The following is a 19,475-nucleotide window of genomic DNA, read 5'->3' as shown; positions in this document are numbered from 1 at the left end:
ACAAGTTACATTTCATTTTAAATCTAACACTACTACGAAAAATTGGGACAAATACACAATTACGAAATATGAAATAGAATTTGAGATTACACATTTAAGTTTATAGATAGACATTAAGTATACAATTTTTTTTTTAAGATTGGTATAAATATTAAAACATTTTCGATATAATACGGTAATAATTCAAAATTAACTTTTTTTTTTATAAAATAGAAACTATTTTATATTAAATTCTTCAGTTGAAAGACATTGGCGTTATATTTTTTTAACATTATTATTTAAAAATACATAAAATATGGCAGTTTTCGTTCATTAAGGCAGATTTTTTTTGTTAGAACAACCACAATAATAATTAATTACTTACTTTTAAAATCTTATATTTAAAAAATGTTTTTTTGAGGCTCATTTAATTAATCTAGAATTGGAATGAAAACTGGCAGCATTGCATTAATATTAATGATATGAGCAAATAATACTTTTTATCTAATTAATTGACTCCAAACAATTTTATCAAATCAATTTAGTTCAAATTTTTCTTATTACTTCAACAATCAATAAAAAAAGAACCTTGTACTGCTTATCACATCCTTAATTTTTTGTACTGATATATTTATTCCAGAAAATTTTTTTTTGTTTAATTTTGTTTTAAGATCCAAATTTTTATTGACCAACACATTGCACTAGGTTAATTCATTAACGCCTTATAACTTAAAAATTAAAAAAAAAACTAAAATTAAACGCTAAACCCGACCTATTTATAAATTTATTAAAAAAAAAAATGATTCAAATTTATTTTTGTTGTTTATTCGCGTTTTGTAAATTGAACCAGTCGGGTTAGCATCGATGTTACGCAAGGTATTTGTTTTTGAGCGTGCATTTGTGGGATATCGGGGGTGTTACTCTCGTAATCGAGGGCAACCCGCCGATTTACAAATGTTAATAACGTTAGGATGTCTGCGTTGAAGCCGTTATGACGAAGTTCTTCGCAAAGCGATTGAATAAACCAAGAACCACGAGTTGTGTTTCGCCAGGAGTAGAATCCTAAAAATAAGGTTTTACTACAACTATTTTTATTGGCTTTAAATCACACTCAAATAACTTGAAAATTTACAAAGTGAAGTTGTTAAAATGCACTTTTTAAAAAAAAGTTTTTTATTAGAGTACAAATTGACAAGAATAACTTTGAGGTTAGAACACCTATCTTGTAATATAAATACTAACTTGATTTTTTATTGCTATTGATGATATATTAATATATTCAGGTAAAGATGAGATAGATCTGATAGATGAAAGAACTTGTGTCTATCAAAAATAAAAGACCATGAGGAATGTTAACTAAATAATCTGTAAAAAATGTAGAAAATTCACCATGTAAGTTTCCTTTTAGCAACATAGTTGGTGCATATTGTGCACCATCATTGAAGGTGCTAATCATAAGAAGAGCAACCACATTTCTTATTAATTAAATAAGAATGTCTAATCGCCATGTAATTAAGTTTATTCAAGAAGTCTTCTTTAGGTGACACTAAAGATCATCTAACTTTTGCGACCACAGATCTGAATAGTTCGCTGCTGGTGCAGCCAAACTCAGAATTTTTCCCTGCATAATTTACAAAAGTTGGTACTTTTCCCCTCGCATGACCTCTGTTTGATCGACAGTACTATCTCCCTATCCTTCTGCACGCATCTCATCACCTCCTCATTGGTCACATTTTCTACCCATAAAATCTTTAACATTCGTCTGTATATCCATGTCTGAAATGCCATCAATCAAGAATAGTACCGATAGCGCATAACACCTCATCATTTTCAGCTTCTTCATACCATTAAACGTGCTTCTAGCCTCTTTGGAGCTGTCGTTGTTATCATTAATCGTTGTGCCTAAGTATTTAAATTCTTTTACTCTTTCAATTGCTTTTTGTTGTTTTTGTAATAACCATGTACTCTGCTTTGCTTATATTTGGAGCCAACTCATATTCTTCGTTTACAGTAACTATTCTATTAACTACTTCACCAAGTGCTTTATTTATTATATCCTCTAAGTGTAGGTTAAAGAGGATTGGTGAAAATACACATTCTTGTTAAACCAAGCTTTGAATTTCTATTCCATCAGAAGTTAAATCTTCTACACATATTTCTGCCTTTTGCCCATAATGGATCGATTACAATAAATTATAAATTTGATTTAGTTTTATGTAGTTCTTTCCTTTATAATACTTGTCAAGGTTAAATTTTTAGGTTAAAATTTATTCTGGTAACATTTTTAATAACTAAATAGTTGAGGTTAAGAATTTCTTATTTAATTTCAATTATTCTATATGTTAAAGCAGCTACTGAATCTTCCTCATCGCAATTAATTATAATAAGTTTGATTTGGGCTTTTATGTACAGTTTTTGTTGTATATCTGTCAATTGTAATTTTTAGGGTTTTTGTTGGTACCTATAAAATTTATGATTCTGGTAACATTTTTAATAACTAAATAGTTGAGGTTAAGAATTTTTTTATTTAATTTCAATTATTCTATATGTTATAGCAGCTATTGAATCTTCCTCATCGCAATTAATTATAATTAATAAGTTTGACTTGGACTTTTATGTACATTTGTTTTGTATATCTGTCAACGTTAAATTTTTACGAGTTTTGTTGGCACCAATAAAAGTTATGTTGTATTTGTAGTGACGCTTTTAGTTTTAAGAAATTTTTATTTTATTCCAATTATTTATGAATAAATATAAAACAAAAACTGAATTTTATATTTTTGAGTAATGAAAATTGATTGAAAACATGATATAACAAAATTCCCTGTTAATCTTGTCAATTTGTCAATAATTTGACAGCTACTATAAGAAAAAAAAAACTGGATTTACTTTATAGGATCTCTTATCATTATAAATGGATTGAAATAATCATCTAAAAACTATTAAATTGTAATAAAAAGTCGGATCGAAGAATATTATATATATATATATATATATATTATATTATAAATATTATATATATATATATACAGGGTGAATTATTAGTATCCCGGCGGACGATAATTGCTAAACCGTTTGAGAAAGAAAAAAATGTTTTATACAAAAGTTATTTGACTCACCACTTTCTATTACGTAAAATCATTTTCACTTATACAGGGTGTTCCATTTAGGAGTAACGGAGAGTATATTTTATCATATTATGAATAGCATTAAATTTGTTTATACAGCCGTATATGTTACTAACTCATAGCGTTCATAGTTCTTAAGATATTCAATTGTTTTTCCAAAATGTGTCCATTGCAGGATCTTTTTAAAAACGATGTAAAAACGACATTTTTCCAAATTTTGCCTTGAAATTATGTCAGATAATAGTCAAAGTCAGTATGATATTAGATATGCTATACAGCGTGTTCATAAAACTTAGTTACTTTTGATGTTTTTTAAATGGCTTTTTCATAAGTTTAATATACAGGGTGTGTCAAATGTCTGGAATATAGCCAATAACTTCGCCATTTGTGGTTTTAAAGAAAAATGTTTCAAATACAAGTTTCTTTATTAATCATGGCGCATTTTTTGGCGATATTTGCTTGTTTGTATTGTTTTTCGTTTCATTGCTATGGCAACCAGCATTGTTATTTTAAATGCGATGCATATATTTTTTTTGCATACTTTGATAGAGGATAAGTCCCTCTATGCGATGAACATATCATATCATAAAATTGTATAAGAAAAAAATCGAGAAAAAATCAGCTAATTTCAATCAAAGTAAGCGCCGAAATAACGCCGTTGACAGTTTTAAATGTCAAAAAATTACATAAAATTACATTAATCGCGTAGAGAGCATCCCATTTAAAATAACAATGTTGGTTGCCATAGCAACGAAACAAAGAATAATGCGCCATTTAAATAAATTTATGTACTCTCCGTTACGCTTACATGGAACAGCCTGTATAAGTTAAAATAATTTTACGACATACAAAGTCACGAGTCAAACAATTTTTGTATAAAATATTTTTTTGTTTTTCAAACGGTTTAGTAACTATCGACCGCCGGGATAGTAATAAGTCAGCCTGTATATATATATATATATACAGGGTGTCTCACGTAACTAATTCGTTAGAACTTTTTCAGGTTCCACTATTCGTAGAGATTTGAAATTTTGGTAGCATGGGTTGTTCATTCGGATCTTTCGATCTAAAATATTTTCAAGATGGCCACCACTTCCGGTCTACCGGAAATAGACCATAACTTCGCTATTTTAAATAGAATGCTATAGTTTTTATTGTCCCACCTAAGTTGCCTCGGTCCTTAGCCGAATTATGATTGAGTTTTTCAAAAAATGTTCCAGATAAAAGTTGAATCGAATCATATTGTACATATTTTAAAATTAGTTTCAGTAATGGCGGACTTCCGCTTCTACCGGAAATGGATATCAACTTTGTTATTTTAAATGGAACAGATTGTATATTATTGCATTTTTGGATTCTTTGTGAAATTTCAATGGTACTTTGTTAAGGATACCTTAGGTCTAACTGGTATCGTTTTTGAATTATACGACGATTTTCGAAAAAAATGACATTTGCAGCTTCTTATAAATTTGGCAATATTGCCGAAAGTGTGAAAGCTAGAAAGATTTGGTTTTCTGTTTTGGATTAACAATAAAAGAACACACGTTTGCTAATAGAAAATTATGCATTTATATTACGGAATTCTTAAGTAGGGATCTGTAATTTTCGAACTTTTTAATCATGGATAACTTATTTTTTTTAAATGGAACAATATACCAATTTTTGCATAACTGGATGTAAAATTTAATTTCCTTTCAGTTTTATACAGGTATCATGGTGTCTATCTTCAACGGTTTTGAAGATATTCCCGATTTTTCAGTTTTTTACGATAGATATGTATTGCGAAGTAGGCGAACAAACATCAGTAAATCTTCGGTACACAGGATTTTAAGAAAATATAATTATCATCCGTATCGAATCCAGTTGCACCAGGAAATTACTGAAGGCGATTGCTGTTATTCTGTCAGCGGGCAATTGAAAGAACTAATCTTGATGCCAATTTTTTCGGACAGGTGATGTTTTCGGATGAAGCTACCTTTCACAAAAATGGGTTTGTGAATCGTCACAACTGTCATTATTATAATACAACAAACCCCCATCGATTCCTTGCAACGCATAGCCAGTACAGATGGTCAGTGAACGTTGGGCAGGTGTCATTGGAACGCATATCATAGGCCCTTTCTTTCATAATCAACGTTTGACGGGTAGGATTTATTTAGAATTTTTAGAAAATAGTTTGGGCGTTCTGTTGGAAAATATTCCACTAGCTATTCGTTAGTAGATGTGGTTCCAACACGATGGTGCTCCACCGCACAATACCGCCCAAATACGTCGGTATTTGGATGTGTCCTTTCCGGACCGCTGTTAGATGGCCTCCGAGATCGCCAGATCTTACCACTTGCAATTTCTTTTTATGGGGTTTCATTAAAAACAAGGTTTATGAGACATCACCAACTACTCCTGACGATATGCGTCAACGCATTGTAAGAGCTTTTCAAGAAACACCAGAAATTCTCAGAAATGTGCAAAACTCCTTACAAAAACGATTTCTATTATGTAGTGAACAAAACGGACAACATTTTGAACATTTGATGCAATAGTGTTTTTTTATTTGTGTTTTGTTTCCAGTGGTCTTGTTGCGTTTTGTTGGCCACTTTTTAAGCATGCCAGTAATATTTCTGCCAGTCCCAAGCCTGGTAAAATGCGAGGGGAAGGTGGCCGGCGCTGCGAAATACGTATCTATCGTTAAAAACTGAAAAATCGGGAATATCTCCAAAACCGTTGAAGATAGACACCATGATAACTGTATAAAACTAAAAGGAAATTAAATTTTACATCCAGTTATGCAAAAACTCGTATATTGTTCCATTTAAAAAAATTAAGTTATCCATGATTAAAAAGTTCGAAAATTACAGATCCCTACTTAAGAACTCCGTAATATAAATGCATAATTTTCTATTAGCAAACGTGTGCTGTTTTACTGTTAATCCAAAACAAAAAACCAAATCTTTCTAGCTTTCACAGTTTCGGCAATATTGCCAAATTTATAAGATGCTGCAAATGTCATTTTTTTCGAAAATCGTCATATAATTCAAAAACGATACCAGTTAGACCTAAGGTATCCTTAACAAAGTACCATTGAAATTTCACGAGGAATCCAAAAATGCAATAATATACAGGATGTTCCATTTAAAATAACAAAGTTGATATCCATTTCCGGTAGAAGCGGAAGTCCGCCATTACTGAAACTAATTTTAAAATATGTACAATATGATTCGATTCAACTTTTATTTGAAACATTTTTTGAAAAACTCAATCATAATTCGGCTATGAACCGAGGCAACTTAGGTGGGACACCTGTATATACAGGGTGGTTCAGTTTTTAATCGGGAACTATCTTTACTAGGATGTAGTACTTGCCAAAATAATACATTTTACATTTTATCTTTTATTTCGGGTATAAGTAAACCGTAGAATTTGAAATTTTGTATGTATGTACTACTGGTTAATACCTTATTTTCAACCATACCTTAAACTTCCCTAGCGCCCTCTAAGGGGATGAAATTCACAACACCTTTGATTTTTTTATAACAACTTTTTAACGCCATGGAATATTAACATAAGAAAAATGGGTTGTAAAGCATTATTAGTACTTTTTTGTCTCTTTAGTTTTTTCCTTAAAGATAATAGTTTTAGCGTAAAAAAATTAACTCACAAGTTCTCAGAGCCAACTTTTAGAATAATTTTAACTCAATATGGCGGTACATGGCACGATATTTTATTTTTTTACACGGAAACTATTAATTTTAAGGAAAATACTAAAGAGACAAAAAAGTACCACTAAAGAATGAGCTTTACAACCCATATTTTTTTATGTTAATATTCCATAGCATTATTTTAGGGTGGTGAGTTTCATCCTCTTAAAAGGGCGCTAGGGAAGTTTAAGGTATGCTTGAAAATAAAGTCTTAAATAGTAGTAAATACGTAGAAAGTTTCAAATTCTACAGTTTACTTAGAACTGAAAAACAAAACAAAATGTAAATTTTTGAGTCAACTTTGATCGCTCATACCTCGAAAACAAAAGAGTTGCAATTTTGGCAAGTACTACATCCTAGTAAAGTTTCCAGATTAAAAACTGAACCACCCAGTATATAGCGAAGTTTCCAATCAAACATATTTGATGACTAAACGATCCACCAAACAATTTTATTCTATAGAAGTCTGTTGTAAAGACTATTGTCACAATACAGGCTGTCCCGTTAAGCGTACGGAGCGGCTGTATCTCAATAACGGTAAGGACTAGAGGTTTGGGAAAAAAATCCTTATAAGCAAAGTGGGCAAGAGAAATAGCTGGAAATTATTTTGAAGTTCGTAATTCGCCCCCTAGCGGTCGTAACTGCCATAGAGAAACATAAAATTCCTGCTATCTCAGAAAGTTAGACGATGAGCTATAACTTTGACAACATCATTTAGTAGCTTGGATAATACCGCATCGCTTTTGTTTTGCAATATTTTTCATATCTGTCATAATAAGGGAGGGGGAGGCCAATGCGTTTTCAAATGTTTACATTTTAATATCTCCTGGACCATTCAACCGATTTCAATATTTTTGATCTTGTTTGAAAGAGCATTTCATGCTCTTTTAAAAGATATTTTCAGAAAGACCGCTTGGTTTAAAACAAATAAGCTAGAGGGCGTTATCTGCAGCGGTTACATAGTTTTATGATTTTTGGAAAAAAGTTAATTGGAACGGTATTATTTACTTCACAGACCATTAATCACCATAAAATTTGCTAAATACTAGTGAAAACCACATCTCGATATCTCCATCCATTCTCGAATTATAAAAGAAAATGTTAAAAATTCGTATATCTTAATCGGATCAAGTTACCTTAGGAAACAAATAAGAGAGAACAATAATTTTATTATCTAGAACCTTCTAGAACACTTTATCCAAGCTTAGAACTGCTTCAAAACTACTTTTGAAGCGTGTTGAAAAGCCAACGGATCAGTGAAACATCAACAATGATAATAAAACAAAATAAACCAAAACACTTAGAATAACTTAAATTTTTGGCAAAAATAACTCACTAATGTGCTAAATGCCTTTCATAAACCTTGATGTATTTATTTAATCTAGTTTCGACGAAAAAAAAAGCGCTGCTTAAGTCTCGGCCCTAGATACGTTTCTACTGGTACCTATTTAGTGTTTTGTCATATTTTCCCTGGTTATTGGTTTTTCTTGAAAAGTCAGGTCGTTTAGTCTACCCAATAGATAAAGGGGTGAAAGCAATGTGGGTTTTTCTCGAACCAAGAATGCATATTATGCAAGTTTACATCAGCTTGTGGACAGATGCTTCATGCATCCATAGTATTTGTGATAAAACGTTTGGATTTGCCCAAATCATATTTAAAAGTCAATGGTAATAGTTCAGTCTGTTATCATAATCGGTATCTGTTAAGGCCTGATGTAAAACAACGTGGTGGAGATATTATTCTCTTGAGAACTCTTGTGGACAATTGTTTTCGGAGTTCCCAGATTATGTGGGATCACATTGCGCACCAATGTGATTTAGGAATTCATAGAGATGTCTGAATGGGCTACACGTTGCCAGTTTTCCGTAATCACTAAGTGAATCTTAAAAACACTTCTAGAGAAAAATGTCTTTCTTTGTCGTAATTGCATTGCACATTTTTGCCATGTAGTTGCATCATATTCGAAACATTGAAAATAAATCATCATACGCTCTATCATACGCTTCTGCGTTAGTAAATGACATGTTTACAGTTACCATGGTTATGTGATTTCTTTTTCTTGATGAGGTAACTGGATCCGATTGATGGCACTCGAGTTTTTAACATTTTCTTTTATAACTCGAGAACGGGTAGCGAAATCGAGATGCGGTTTCCACTAAAATTTAGCAAATTTTAAGGTGACTAAGGGTCTGTGAAGTAAATAGTATCGTTCCATTTAACTTTTCTTCAAAAATAACAAAAATATGTCATTGCTGCAGATAACGTCCTCTAGCTCATTTGTTTTAAAGCAGACGGACTTACTGAAAATATCTTTAAAAAGAGCATAAAATACTCTTTCAAACAACACCGAAAACATTCAAATCGGTTGAATGGTCTAGGAGATATTAAAATGTAAACATATGAAAACGCATTGGCCTCCCCCTCCCTTATTATGACAGATATGAGAAATATCGCAAAACAAAAGCGATGCGGTATTATCCAAGCTATTAAATGATGTTGTCAAAGTTATAGCTCATCGTCTAAGTTTCTGAGATAGCGGCAACTTTATGTTTCTCAATGGCAGTTACGCCCCCTAGCGGTCGAATTACGAACTTCAAAATAATTTCCAGCTATTTCTCTTGGTCACTTTGCTTATAAGGATTTTTTTCCCAAACCTCTTGGCCTTACTGTTCTAGAGATACAGCCGCTCCGTACGCTTAACGGGACACCCTGTATAAGTAAGTTATAAAAATTTTTAAGTAGCAATAATCAATGAATGCAATAAGTTTTAGCCCAATTGAGTGGATTATGTATATTAAATGTCCATTACAGACTCAGCTTTATTAAGACCATAAAAACATTACATTAAAATAGAAAGTGCGGTTTAACTACTTCACTCTGTAAATTAGTTGATCTTAATTGATTTCTTTTTTAATCTAGGATTTATTAAAAACGAAGTAAAAATATTTTTCATCCAAATTTTATTCATGCAAAAAAAAAATAACTTATTGCAAATAATACCATTGCACTTTTTTTTACATAAACAGGATCTATCACAAAGATTTATAAAAAATAATATCTTTATAAAAGGCACCAAAAAAAAGCATGCTTAATAATAATTAAAACAAAAATGAGAACTACATCAAAATACTTCTTCACATAAATATATACTAACTTATACACATCTAAAAATTTTAAATACACTAACTTTTATTAAACGAGAATAAAAATGAGATGAATAGGAACGAAAACGAAAAAATTTTTGATTCATTTTTTGGTAAATTTAACAAGCCTTGTAAGCATAGATACCACGCACGGTATCTGTTTTTGACTATGCATCGAGAGCATGTGCGGAGTATTACTTTCGTAATTAATGGCGACGCGTTGCGAAACCATCGTCATTATCGTTAGGATGTCGTGCGTGAATCCGTTGATTTTTAGTTCTTCGATTAGCGATTGAATGAACCAAGAGCCCTCTGTTATGTTGCGCCACGAAAAGAACCCTATACATATAGAGTAGTGCACAAAAGCGATGCCACAATTATCATTGAATGTGTTTTTTATTTTTGTTAATTACAAATCAAAAAATTAATAAATAACATGCAAAAAGTAAAAAAAAATCTAATTATTAAAATAGCTAAGAGAGATTAGTGCAAAGAAAAAAATGTTAGGGTGATTCTAAAATTAATTAAACTTACCCGGAATTGTAGAATAAGCGATCAAAAAATCCGCATGGGCTGGGATTCGATAAGAACAAGCGACCCCATCGGTTTCGGTTCTTTGTAAAGTTACACCGGGGTCTAATTGATCGCCTTGACACGCTTGGATAAAAAAAAGTTTTGGTTTACCTTAAAAAAAATTTAAATCAATAAAAATTAATTTTTTAATTTAAAATTTTACCAGCAAGACTTGGAACTTTATCCGCGGTAAAAGCATTCCATAAAGTTTCGACTTTATAAAAATGATCTTTCGCATAAATCACGTCCCTTTCACCGTGACTAAGAACAACCATAATAAAACAATCGTTCTTGGAATGATCTCTTTTCGCAACTACAACAAAAATGTATTCAAAAAAAAAATATATATAATTTTAATTTAATTAAATTTACGATTTCCAATTTGCGAAATAACTTTGGTGTACTCCAAATCATGATAAACCTCGACATCAAAATGAAGCCTTTTCAATTCGGCTGCAAGATTTTCACAATCAACTTTGGTTCCGGTTCGAAGTTTCATTCCTTGTGCGCTGAAATGTTCGTGATTTAGGATAACGGCGACGCCACGTTTTTCATGTGTCATTCTGTAGTAGTGTTCGTTGCGATCTGTAGCCATAGGGGCTGTAAATTGAGCAGTTGGAAACCTGGAAATAAAAAATAATTCGGAAAAATTAATTTTATTAAGTATTTAATAGTAAAGTACATAATTAAAGTTGTGAAGTATAATGTAACAATAAAAGTTGCGTCAGTTTATATAATTCTTTTAAGATCTATAAATGGTAAACAATATTAAAAAACGTAAATGGTCTGACAGGAAGTTATAAAAAAAAGTTGATGTTTTAATTACATTTTTAACAAGATTGAATATGTTATGTAGTAAAAGAATTCTAACAAACTTGTTATGATCTTGTTCATAATTTATTTTTTTACTATAATCTATTTTTTAATTCGGAGATTTAAGCAAAAATTACACTAGGAAAATTCGAGATGTTGCCGGTCATCTAGGAACATTCGGGTTTAGCCGCACGTCTCTCAGTATGGCTAAACCTGATTATAATTCTAGGTCTTGTGTTAGTTCTAGTAATAGTACCATTGTAAAACTAGAACTAACACTAGACCTAGAACTAGAAACACGCGGAAACGTCATCAGACGCACGCCTAAACCCGAAACTTTCTAGTTCTAGTGTTAGTTGTAGTTTTAATTGTTATGCAGCGCTACAAGACGTACGGCTAAATCCGATACTTTGTAGTTCTAGGTCTAGTGTTGGTTCTAATTTTAGTTCAATAAAAACTACACTTCGAAACATTCGGGTTTCGCCACAGTGAAGTTATTAAAATGCACTTTTTAAAAAAGTTTTTTATTAGAATACAAATTGACAAGAAGAACATTGAGGAGTTTGAGGTTGTTCAATACCTATCTTGTAGTATAAATTGTAAATTGATTTTTTATTGCTGTTGATGATGTATTAATATATTTCGTGAAGCCTATTGGAGATGAAGATGAGATAGATGAAAGATCTTTGGTAAAATATATCAATAATTTGTGTCTATCAAAAATAAAAGACCACGAGGAATATGAACTAAATAATCTGTGGAAAAATTCACCATGTAAGTTTCCTTTTAATAATAATAATAACACTTTATTCCCCCCATTTTACCAAAAAAGCATAGAGTGCGTCAATTTAACAGTAATTACTAGGGCACGGAACTTTTGTAACAAAACGATACGATTTCTCCCCTCCACTCGTTATCAGCAGAAAATTTCATACAAAAGTTGTTCTAAATTAAATTCTAAAACGATTTTCTGAATAAAAAATATATAAAAATATACAGTGTGTCCCCGAATAGGTGAAACGACTCTTATAAAACGTAAAAATTTTACATTTTATAAGAGTCGTTTCATCTATCCGGTGTTTACACACTGTATATATAAACATTTTTTTGAGGCTATGTTCTTGATTATTGATCAAATCAAACATTTTTATTAACAATATTTATTTAGAATTACTTCAGGAACAGTGTTTGTTAATACAATTTTTTGCTAACTTGAAATTTTAATTTCCCTCTGAATAGTATGGTATCAAAATTAATTATCTCAATAATTATTGTTTTTATCAAAAAATGTTTTAAATAAAATTTGTTTCAATTTCGATTTTGAACCAATTATCTTAATAACAAAATTTTACATCTCTATTAATTAGGCATCTAAGTGTAATTATGTGTAAAAACGGAAAAATTATTATTTTAAGGTTATCTCCTTAATTATTGATTAAATCAAAAAAAAATGTTTTCAAAGTTTGTTTAGAATTGTTTCAGGAACAATTTTTGTTAACACAATTTTTTTCTAACTTGAAATTTTAATTTCCCACTGAACAGTATGCTACAAAAATTAATATTTTTGGGGTTATATCCTTATTGTTGATTTAATCAAAAAATGTTGTTAACAAAATTTGTTTAGAATTACTTCAGGAACAGTGTTTGTTAATACAATTTTTTGCTAACTTGAAATTATAATTTCCCTCTGAATAGTATGCTATCAAAATTAATTATCTCAATAATTATTATTTTTATCAAAAAATGTTTTAAATAAAATTTGTTTCAATTTCGATTTTGAACCAATTATCTTAATAACAAAATTTTACATCTCTATTAATTAAGCATCTAAGTGTAATTATGTGTAAAAATGGAAAAATTATTATTTTGAGGTTATCTCCTTAATTATTAATTAAATGAAAAAAAAATGTTGACAAAGTTTGTTTAGAATTATTTCAGGAACAATTTTTGTTAACACAATTTTTTTCTAACTTGAAATTTTAATTTCCCACTGAACAGTATGCTACAAAAATTAATATTTTTGGGGTTATATCCTTATTGTTGATTTAATCAAAAAATGTTGTTAACAAAATTTGTTTAGAATTACTTCAGGAACAGTGTTTGTTCATACAATTTTTTGCTAACTTGAAATTATAATTTCCCTCTGAATAGTATGCTATCAAAATTAATTATCTCAATAATTATTGTTTTTATCAAAAAATGTTTTAAATAAAATTTGTTTCAATTTCGATTTTGAATCAATTATCCTAATAACAAAATTTTACATATATCTATTAATTAAGCATCTAAGTGTAATTATGTGTAAAAACGGAAAAATTATTATTTTGAGGTTACCTCCTTAATTATTAATTAAATGAAAAAAAAATATTGACACAGTTTGTTTAGAATTGTTTCAGGAACAATTTTTGTTAACACAATTTTTTTCTAACTTGAAATTTTCATTTCTCTGAACAGTATGCTACAAAAATTAATATTTTTGGGGTTATATCCTTATTGTTGATTTAATCAAAAAATGTTGTTAACAAAATTTGTTTAGAATTACTTCAGGAACAGTGTTTGTTCATACAATTTTTTGCTAACTTGAAATTATAATTTCCCTCTGAATAGTATGGTATCAAAATTAATTATCTCAATAATTATTGTTTTTATCAAGAAATGTTTTAAATAAAATTTGTTTCAATTTCGATTTTGAATCAATTATCTTAATAACAAAATTTTACATATCTATTAATTAAGCATCTAAGTGTAATTATGTGTAAAAATGGAAAAATTATTATTTTGAGGTTATCTCCTTAATTATTAATTAAATGAAAAAAAAATGTTGACAAAGTTTGTTTAGAATTATTTCAGGAACAATTTTTGTTAACACAATTTTTTTCTAACTTGAAATTTTAATTTCCCACTGAACAGTATGCTACAAAAATTAATATTTTTGGGGTTATATCCTTATTGTTGATTTAATCAAAAAAAGTTGTTAACAAAATTTGTTTAGAATTACTTCAGGAACAGTGTTTGTTAATACAATTTTTTGCTAACTTGAAATTTTAATTTCCCTCTGAATAGTATGGTATCAAAATTAATTATCTCAATAATTATTGTTTTTATCAAAAAATGTTTTAAATAAAATTTGTTTCTATTTCGATTTTGAATCAATTATCTTAATACAAAAATTTTACATATCTATTAATTAAGCATCTAAGTGTAATTATGTGTAAAAATGGAAAAATTATTATTTTGAGGTTATCTCCTTAATTTCCCTCTGAATAGTATGGTATCAAAATTAATTATCTCAATAATTATTGTTTTTATCAAAAAATGTTTTAAATAAAATTTGTTTCTATTTCGATTTTGAATCAATTATCTTAATACAAAAATTTTACATATCTATTAATTAAGCATCTAAGTGTAATTATGTGTAAAAATGGAAAAATTATTATTTTGAGGTTATCTCCTTAATTATTAATTAAATGAAAAAAAAATGTTGACAAAGTTTGTTTAGAATTGTTTCAGGAACAATTTTTGTTAACACAATTTTTTTCTAACTTGAAATTTTAATTTCCCTCTGAATAGTATGGTATCAAAATTAATTATCTCAATAATTATTGTTTTTATCAAAAAATGTTTTAAATAAAATTTGTTTCAATTTCGATTTTGAACCAATTATCTTAATAACAAAATTTTACATCTCTATTAATTAGGCATCTAAGTGTAATTATGTGTAAAAACGGAAAAATTATTATTTTAAGGTTATCTCCTTAATTATTGATTAAATCAAAAAAAAATGTTTTCAAAGTTTGTTTAGAATTGTTTCAGGAACAATTTTTGTTAACACAATTTTTTTCTAACTTGAAATTTTAATTTCCCACTGAACAGTATGCTACAAAAATTAATATTTTTGGGGTTATATCCTTATTGTTGATTTAATCAAAAAAAGTTGTTAACAAAATTTGTTTAGAATTACTTCAGGAACAGTGTTTGTTAATACAATTTTTTGCTAACTTGAAATTTTAATTTCCCTCTGAATAGTATGCTATCAAAATTAATTATCTCAATAATTATTGTTTTTATCAAAAAATGTTTTAAATAAAACTTGTTTGAATTTCGATTTTGAATCAATTATCTTAATAAAAAAATTTTACATCTCTATTAATTAAGCATCTAAGTGTTGATCTAAGTGTAATTATGTGTAAAAACGGAAAAATTAATATTTTGAGGTTACCTCCTTAATTATTAATTAAATGAAAAAAAAATGTTGACAAAGTTTGTTTAGAATTATTTCAGGAACAATTTTTGTTAACACAATTTTTTTCTAACTTGAAATTTTAATTTCCCACTGAACAGTATGCTACAAAAATTAATATTTTTGGGGTTATATCCTTATTGTTGATTTAATCAAAAAAAGTTGTTAACAAAATTTGTTTAGAATTACTTCAGGAACAGTGTTTGTTAATACAATTTTTTGCTAACTTGAAATTTTAATTTCCCTCTGAATAGTATGGTATCAAAATTAATTATCTCAATAATTATTGTTTTTATCAAAAAATGTTTTAAATAAAATTTGTTTCAATTTTGATTTTAAATCAATTAAGTATCTTAATAACAAAATTTTACATCTCTATTAATTAAGCATCTAAGTATAATTATGTATAAAAACGGAAAAATTATTATTTTGAGGTTATCTCCTTAATTATTAATTAAATGAAAAAAAATGTTGACAAAGTTTATTTAGAATTGTTTCAGGAACAAGTTTTGTTAACACAATTTTTTTCTAACTTGAAATTTTAATTTCCCACTGAACAGTATGCTACAAAAATTAATATTTTTGGGGTTATATCCTTATTGTTGATTTAATCAAAAAAAGTTGTTAACAAAATTTGTTTAGAATTACTTCAGGAACAGTGTTTGTTAATACAATTTTTTGCTAACTTGAAATTTTAATTTCCCTCTGAATAGTATGGTATCAAAATTAATTATCTCAATAATTATTGTTTTTATCAAAAAATGTTTTAAATAAAATTTGTTTCAATTTTGATTTTAAATCAATTAAGTATCTTAATAACAAAATTTTACATCTCTATTAATTAAGCATCTAAGTATAATTATGTATAAAAACGGAAAAATTATTATTTTGAGGTTATCTCCTTAATTATTAATTAAATGAAAAAAAATGTTGACAAAGTTTATTTAGAATTGTTTCAGGAACAAGTTTTGTTAACACAATTTTTTTCTAACTTGAAATTTTAATTTCCCACTGAACAGTATGCTACAAAAATTAATATTTTTGGGGTTATATCCTTATTGTTGATTTAATCAAAAAAAGTTGTTAACAAAATTTGTTTAGAATTACTTCAGGAACAGTGTTTGTTAATACAATTTTTTGCTAACTTGAAATTTTAATTTCCCTCTGAATAGTATGGTATCAAAATTAATTATCTCAATAATTATTGTTTTTATCAAAAAATGTTTTAAATAAAATTTGTTTCAATTTTGATTTTAAATCAATTAAGTATCTTAATAACAACATTTTACATCTCTATTAATTAAGCATCTAAGTATAATTATGTATAAAAACGGAAAAATTATTATTTTGAGGTTATTTCCTTAATTATTAATTAAATGAAAAAAAATGTTGACAAAGTTTATTTAGAATTGTTTCAGGAACAATTTTTGTTAACACAATTTTTTTCTAACTTGAAATTTTAATTTCCCACTGAACAGTATGCTACAAAAATTAATATTTTTGGGAAGAGCACATTACTAAGATTCTTCTGAATCTTAGTAAGGTGCGTTTTTGGTGGCACCAGATGGCAGTTCACCTTCCCGCGTGTGTTTCGAGGATGTGATATTTCATATTTTTTGAAAAATTCAAAGTAATTCTTCCTAACCAATTCGGCACATTCCAGAATATAAATTCCATACAAGGTAGGTATTTTATAGACTTTAAAGTAACTTCTACAGCTATCAATATTTTTTAGACCAAAGATTGCTCTTACACACCTCTTCTGTAGTATGAAGATCTTCTAGGTCTAGTCTTAGTTCTAGTTTTAGTTCAATAAAAGTGTAGCTAGTATTAGTCTAGTTTTATTTGTTATTCAGCGCTAGATTATTGTATATTTTTATTGAGCTATAACGGACACTACCTTCCCCGTATGTTTTTATTATGTTTAAACAAATAAGTAATTAAATTCGTAACTACAGTTTACTTAAAATCCTCTCTGGCTTTAAAACTCCCACGGTTGTAAACCTGACTTTTCATTTTACTCCTCCAAATTAAAAAATAGACAAATAGAATATTAAATGAACGTTTTTCTACTTCAAATTTTCCGTCTTGCGAACGCTTTAGCTTTTCCAACGACTATGGTATGACCTGGAGCTAAAATGTTTATTGCTTTCTTACATCCATAAATAAGACCCGACGTTCAATGATTATGGAAAGGCTATAATGGTCCAAATTAATAGTTTTTTCCTAATTCAATTCATTCCAATTGCAATATTGACACTGATCCCCAATATACAGGAGTTACAAATTCTCTATAGACTAATTTTCTTGCAGGAATATATCAGTTGAAGTCAATGCCAACAGGAATCAATCCACAAAATGTAAAAATGCATCAATAATCATACATTTTTTTCCCTAGCCAACATACAACACAAAAATTGGTGCTTAGAATGAGATATTCCAGTAGAAGTATGGCAGAGTGAAGTATGCAGGTTCGTTTCAAGGACATCACTTCTTTATCATAGAACTTTAATAAATAAAAACTGCAATAAATATGGTATTCCACAAAATTTCAATGTACCAGGACCACCAGGTACAAACAACTATGTTGCTACTTTAAAAAAGCAAAGTCCTATGAATCAGAGAGGCTTTAAAAAGAGTAAAAAGCTTTAAAAGTGCTTTAAAAAAAATTTTGTTAAGTACAGAATTATTTATAAAGAGAAATTTAAAAACTTGTCCTTAGCAGAGTTACACCTAGAATAAGAATCAGCAATGGCATTTCATCAAACTTATGGAAACCAACAATAATAGACCAATTTCAAAGGTTAGAAGTAGAGAGAAAGGTTTCAATTATTAACCAAAATATTCCGTCTCCGTCTTCTATCTTAATAATACCAATAAACTTAGGACATGGCATTTCTATTTTATTAACTAGCCAATTTTTAAATTGACAATTCAAATGTACATAACCTTACTTATTATCATTTGACAGAAAATGTTATACAGTCCGGTCTTAAAATATAACTTCTAGGGTGGTATTCTATAATATAAAAGTCTGAAAAAAACTTTAAAAAGAATTAACTCCACATATTATATTTAATTCAATGACAAAATTAAAAAATAATAGCGCTTTATAACCAAAATCACATTAATATTTGATTTCTTATCAATATTTTTTTATTAAATCTAAAGAAAATCAAACAAAGAACATCTAACACGTTCTAAATAAAGTAACTAAGTGACTCAAATCTGTCAATATTTACTATTTTAATAAATCAACTTTATTTTATCCTAGATATATTCAAAAAAAACATAATAAAAATCTACATCTATAACATGGTTAATTAGACTTAACACAACAATTTAATTTAATAAACAAACTTAAAAGAACAAATTTAAAGCATGATGTAATTCATTCATCACCCAAAACAAATAAATAAAAATCACACCATCTCTTAATAAAAAGATTTTACCAATAAAAAATGAATGAATCGTTTCTTTGGGAACTTAAATTAATGAAATAACTACATAAATGATTTAAAACTTACCTGGTATTACCCAAGGCATCGTTTTCATCCACAGCCTTGCCATTGTGGTATTTGGTTTCGGTTGAATTTCCGTTACAAACCGTCTCGGATGCCATTGCGTCCTTTAACACCACGTACGAAGATTATCATTAAGCACCAAAATTAAGGATATATCTTAAGTGTATATCGACCCGTTTTACTTTTCCCTTTGTTTCAATATATCACGCAATTTCCTCTCAAACTAAACCACTTTTTTCCACTGCGATTTCTGTTGTGTTGAGCGTTATCGATTAGCTCGTCTTATCTAATCACCTTATGTCACAACAAACAAATATCCTATTCGAACATATTCATATCAAAATTTAATTATTACCGTTTTAATTTATTATGTTAATAC

At 28.5% G+C, this 19,475-nt stretch overlaps 1 protein-coding gene across 2 annotated transcripts; it reads right to left on the bottom strand.

The window, feature by feature from the left end:
- Nucleotides 1–769: 769 nt before the first annotated feature.
- Nucleotides 770–19,370, bottom strand: LOC111422164 (caspase-1-like). 2 transcript variants are annotated; one of them, XM_071201370.1, is made up of 5 exons: nucleotides 19,100–19,370; nucleotides 10,892–11,142; nucleotides 10,683–10,832; nucleotides 10,481–10,630; nucleotides 770–1,041 (listed from the first exon to the last, which is right to left on the bottom strand). In XM_071201370.1, the coding sequence occupies exons 1-5, from the start codon at nucleotides 19,192–19,194 to the stop codon at nucleotides 803–805; spliced, it is 885 nt and encodes a 294-aa protein (XP_071057471.1). In that variant the 5' UTR covers nucleotides 19,195–19,370; the 3' UTR covers nucleotides 770–802. The 2 variants fall into 2 exon arrangements, with proteins under 2 accessions (XP_071057471.1, XP_071057472.1); XM_071201371.1 differs by lacking the exon at nucleotides 770–1,041 and adding an exon at nucleotides 9,975–10,285.
- Between the last annotated feature and the right edge of the window lie 105 nt (nucleotides 19,371–19,475).

Source organism: Onthophagus taurus, chromosome 1 (assembly GCF_036711975.1).
Source record: "Onthophagus taurus isolate NC chromosome 1, IU_Otau_3.0, whole genome shotgun sequence".
Taxonomy (NCBI): Eukaryota; Metazoa; Arthropoda; class Insecta; order Coleoptera; family Scarabaeidae; genus Onthophagus; species Onthophagus taurus.
The sequence above is the reverse complement of the archived record's forward strand: the minus strand, read 5'-3'. Positions and strand labels throughout refer to the sequence as shown.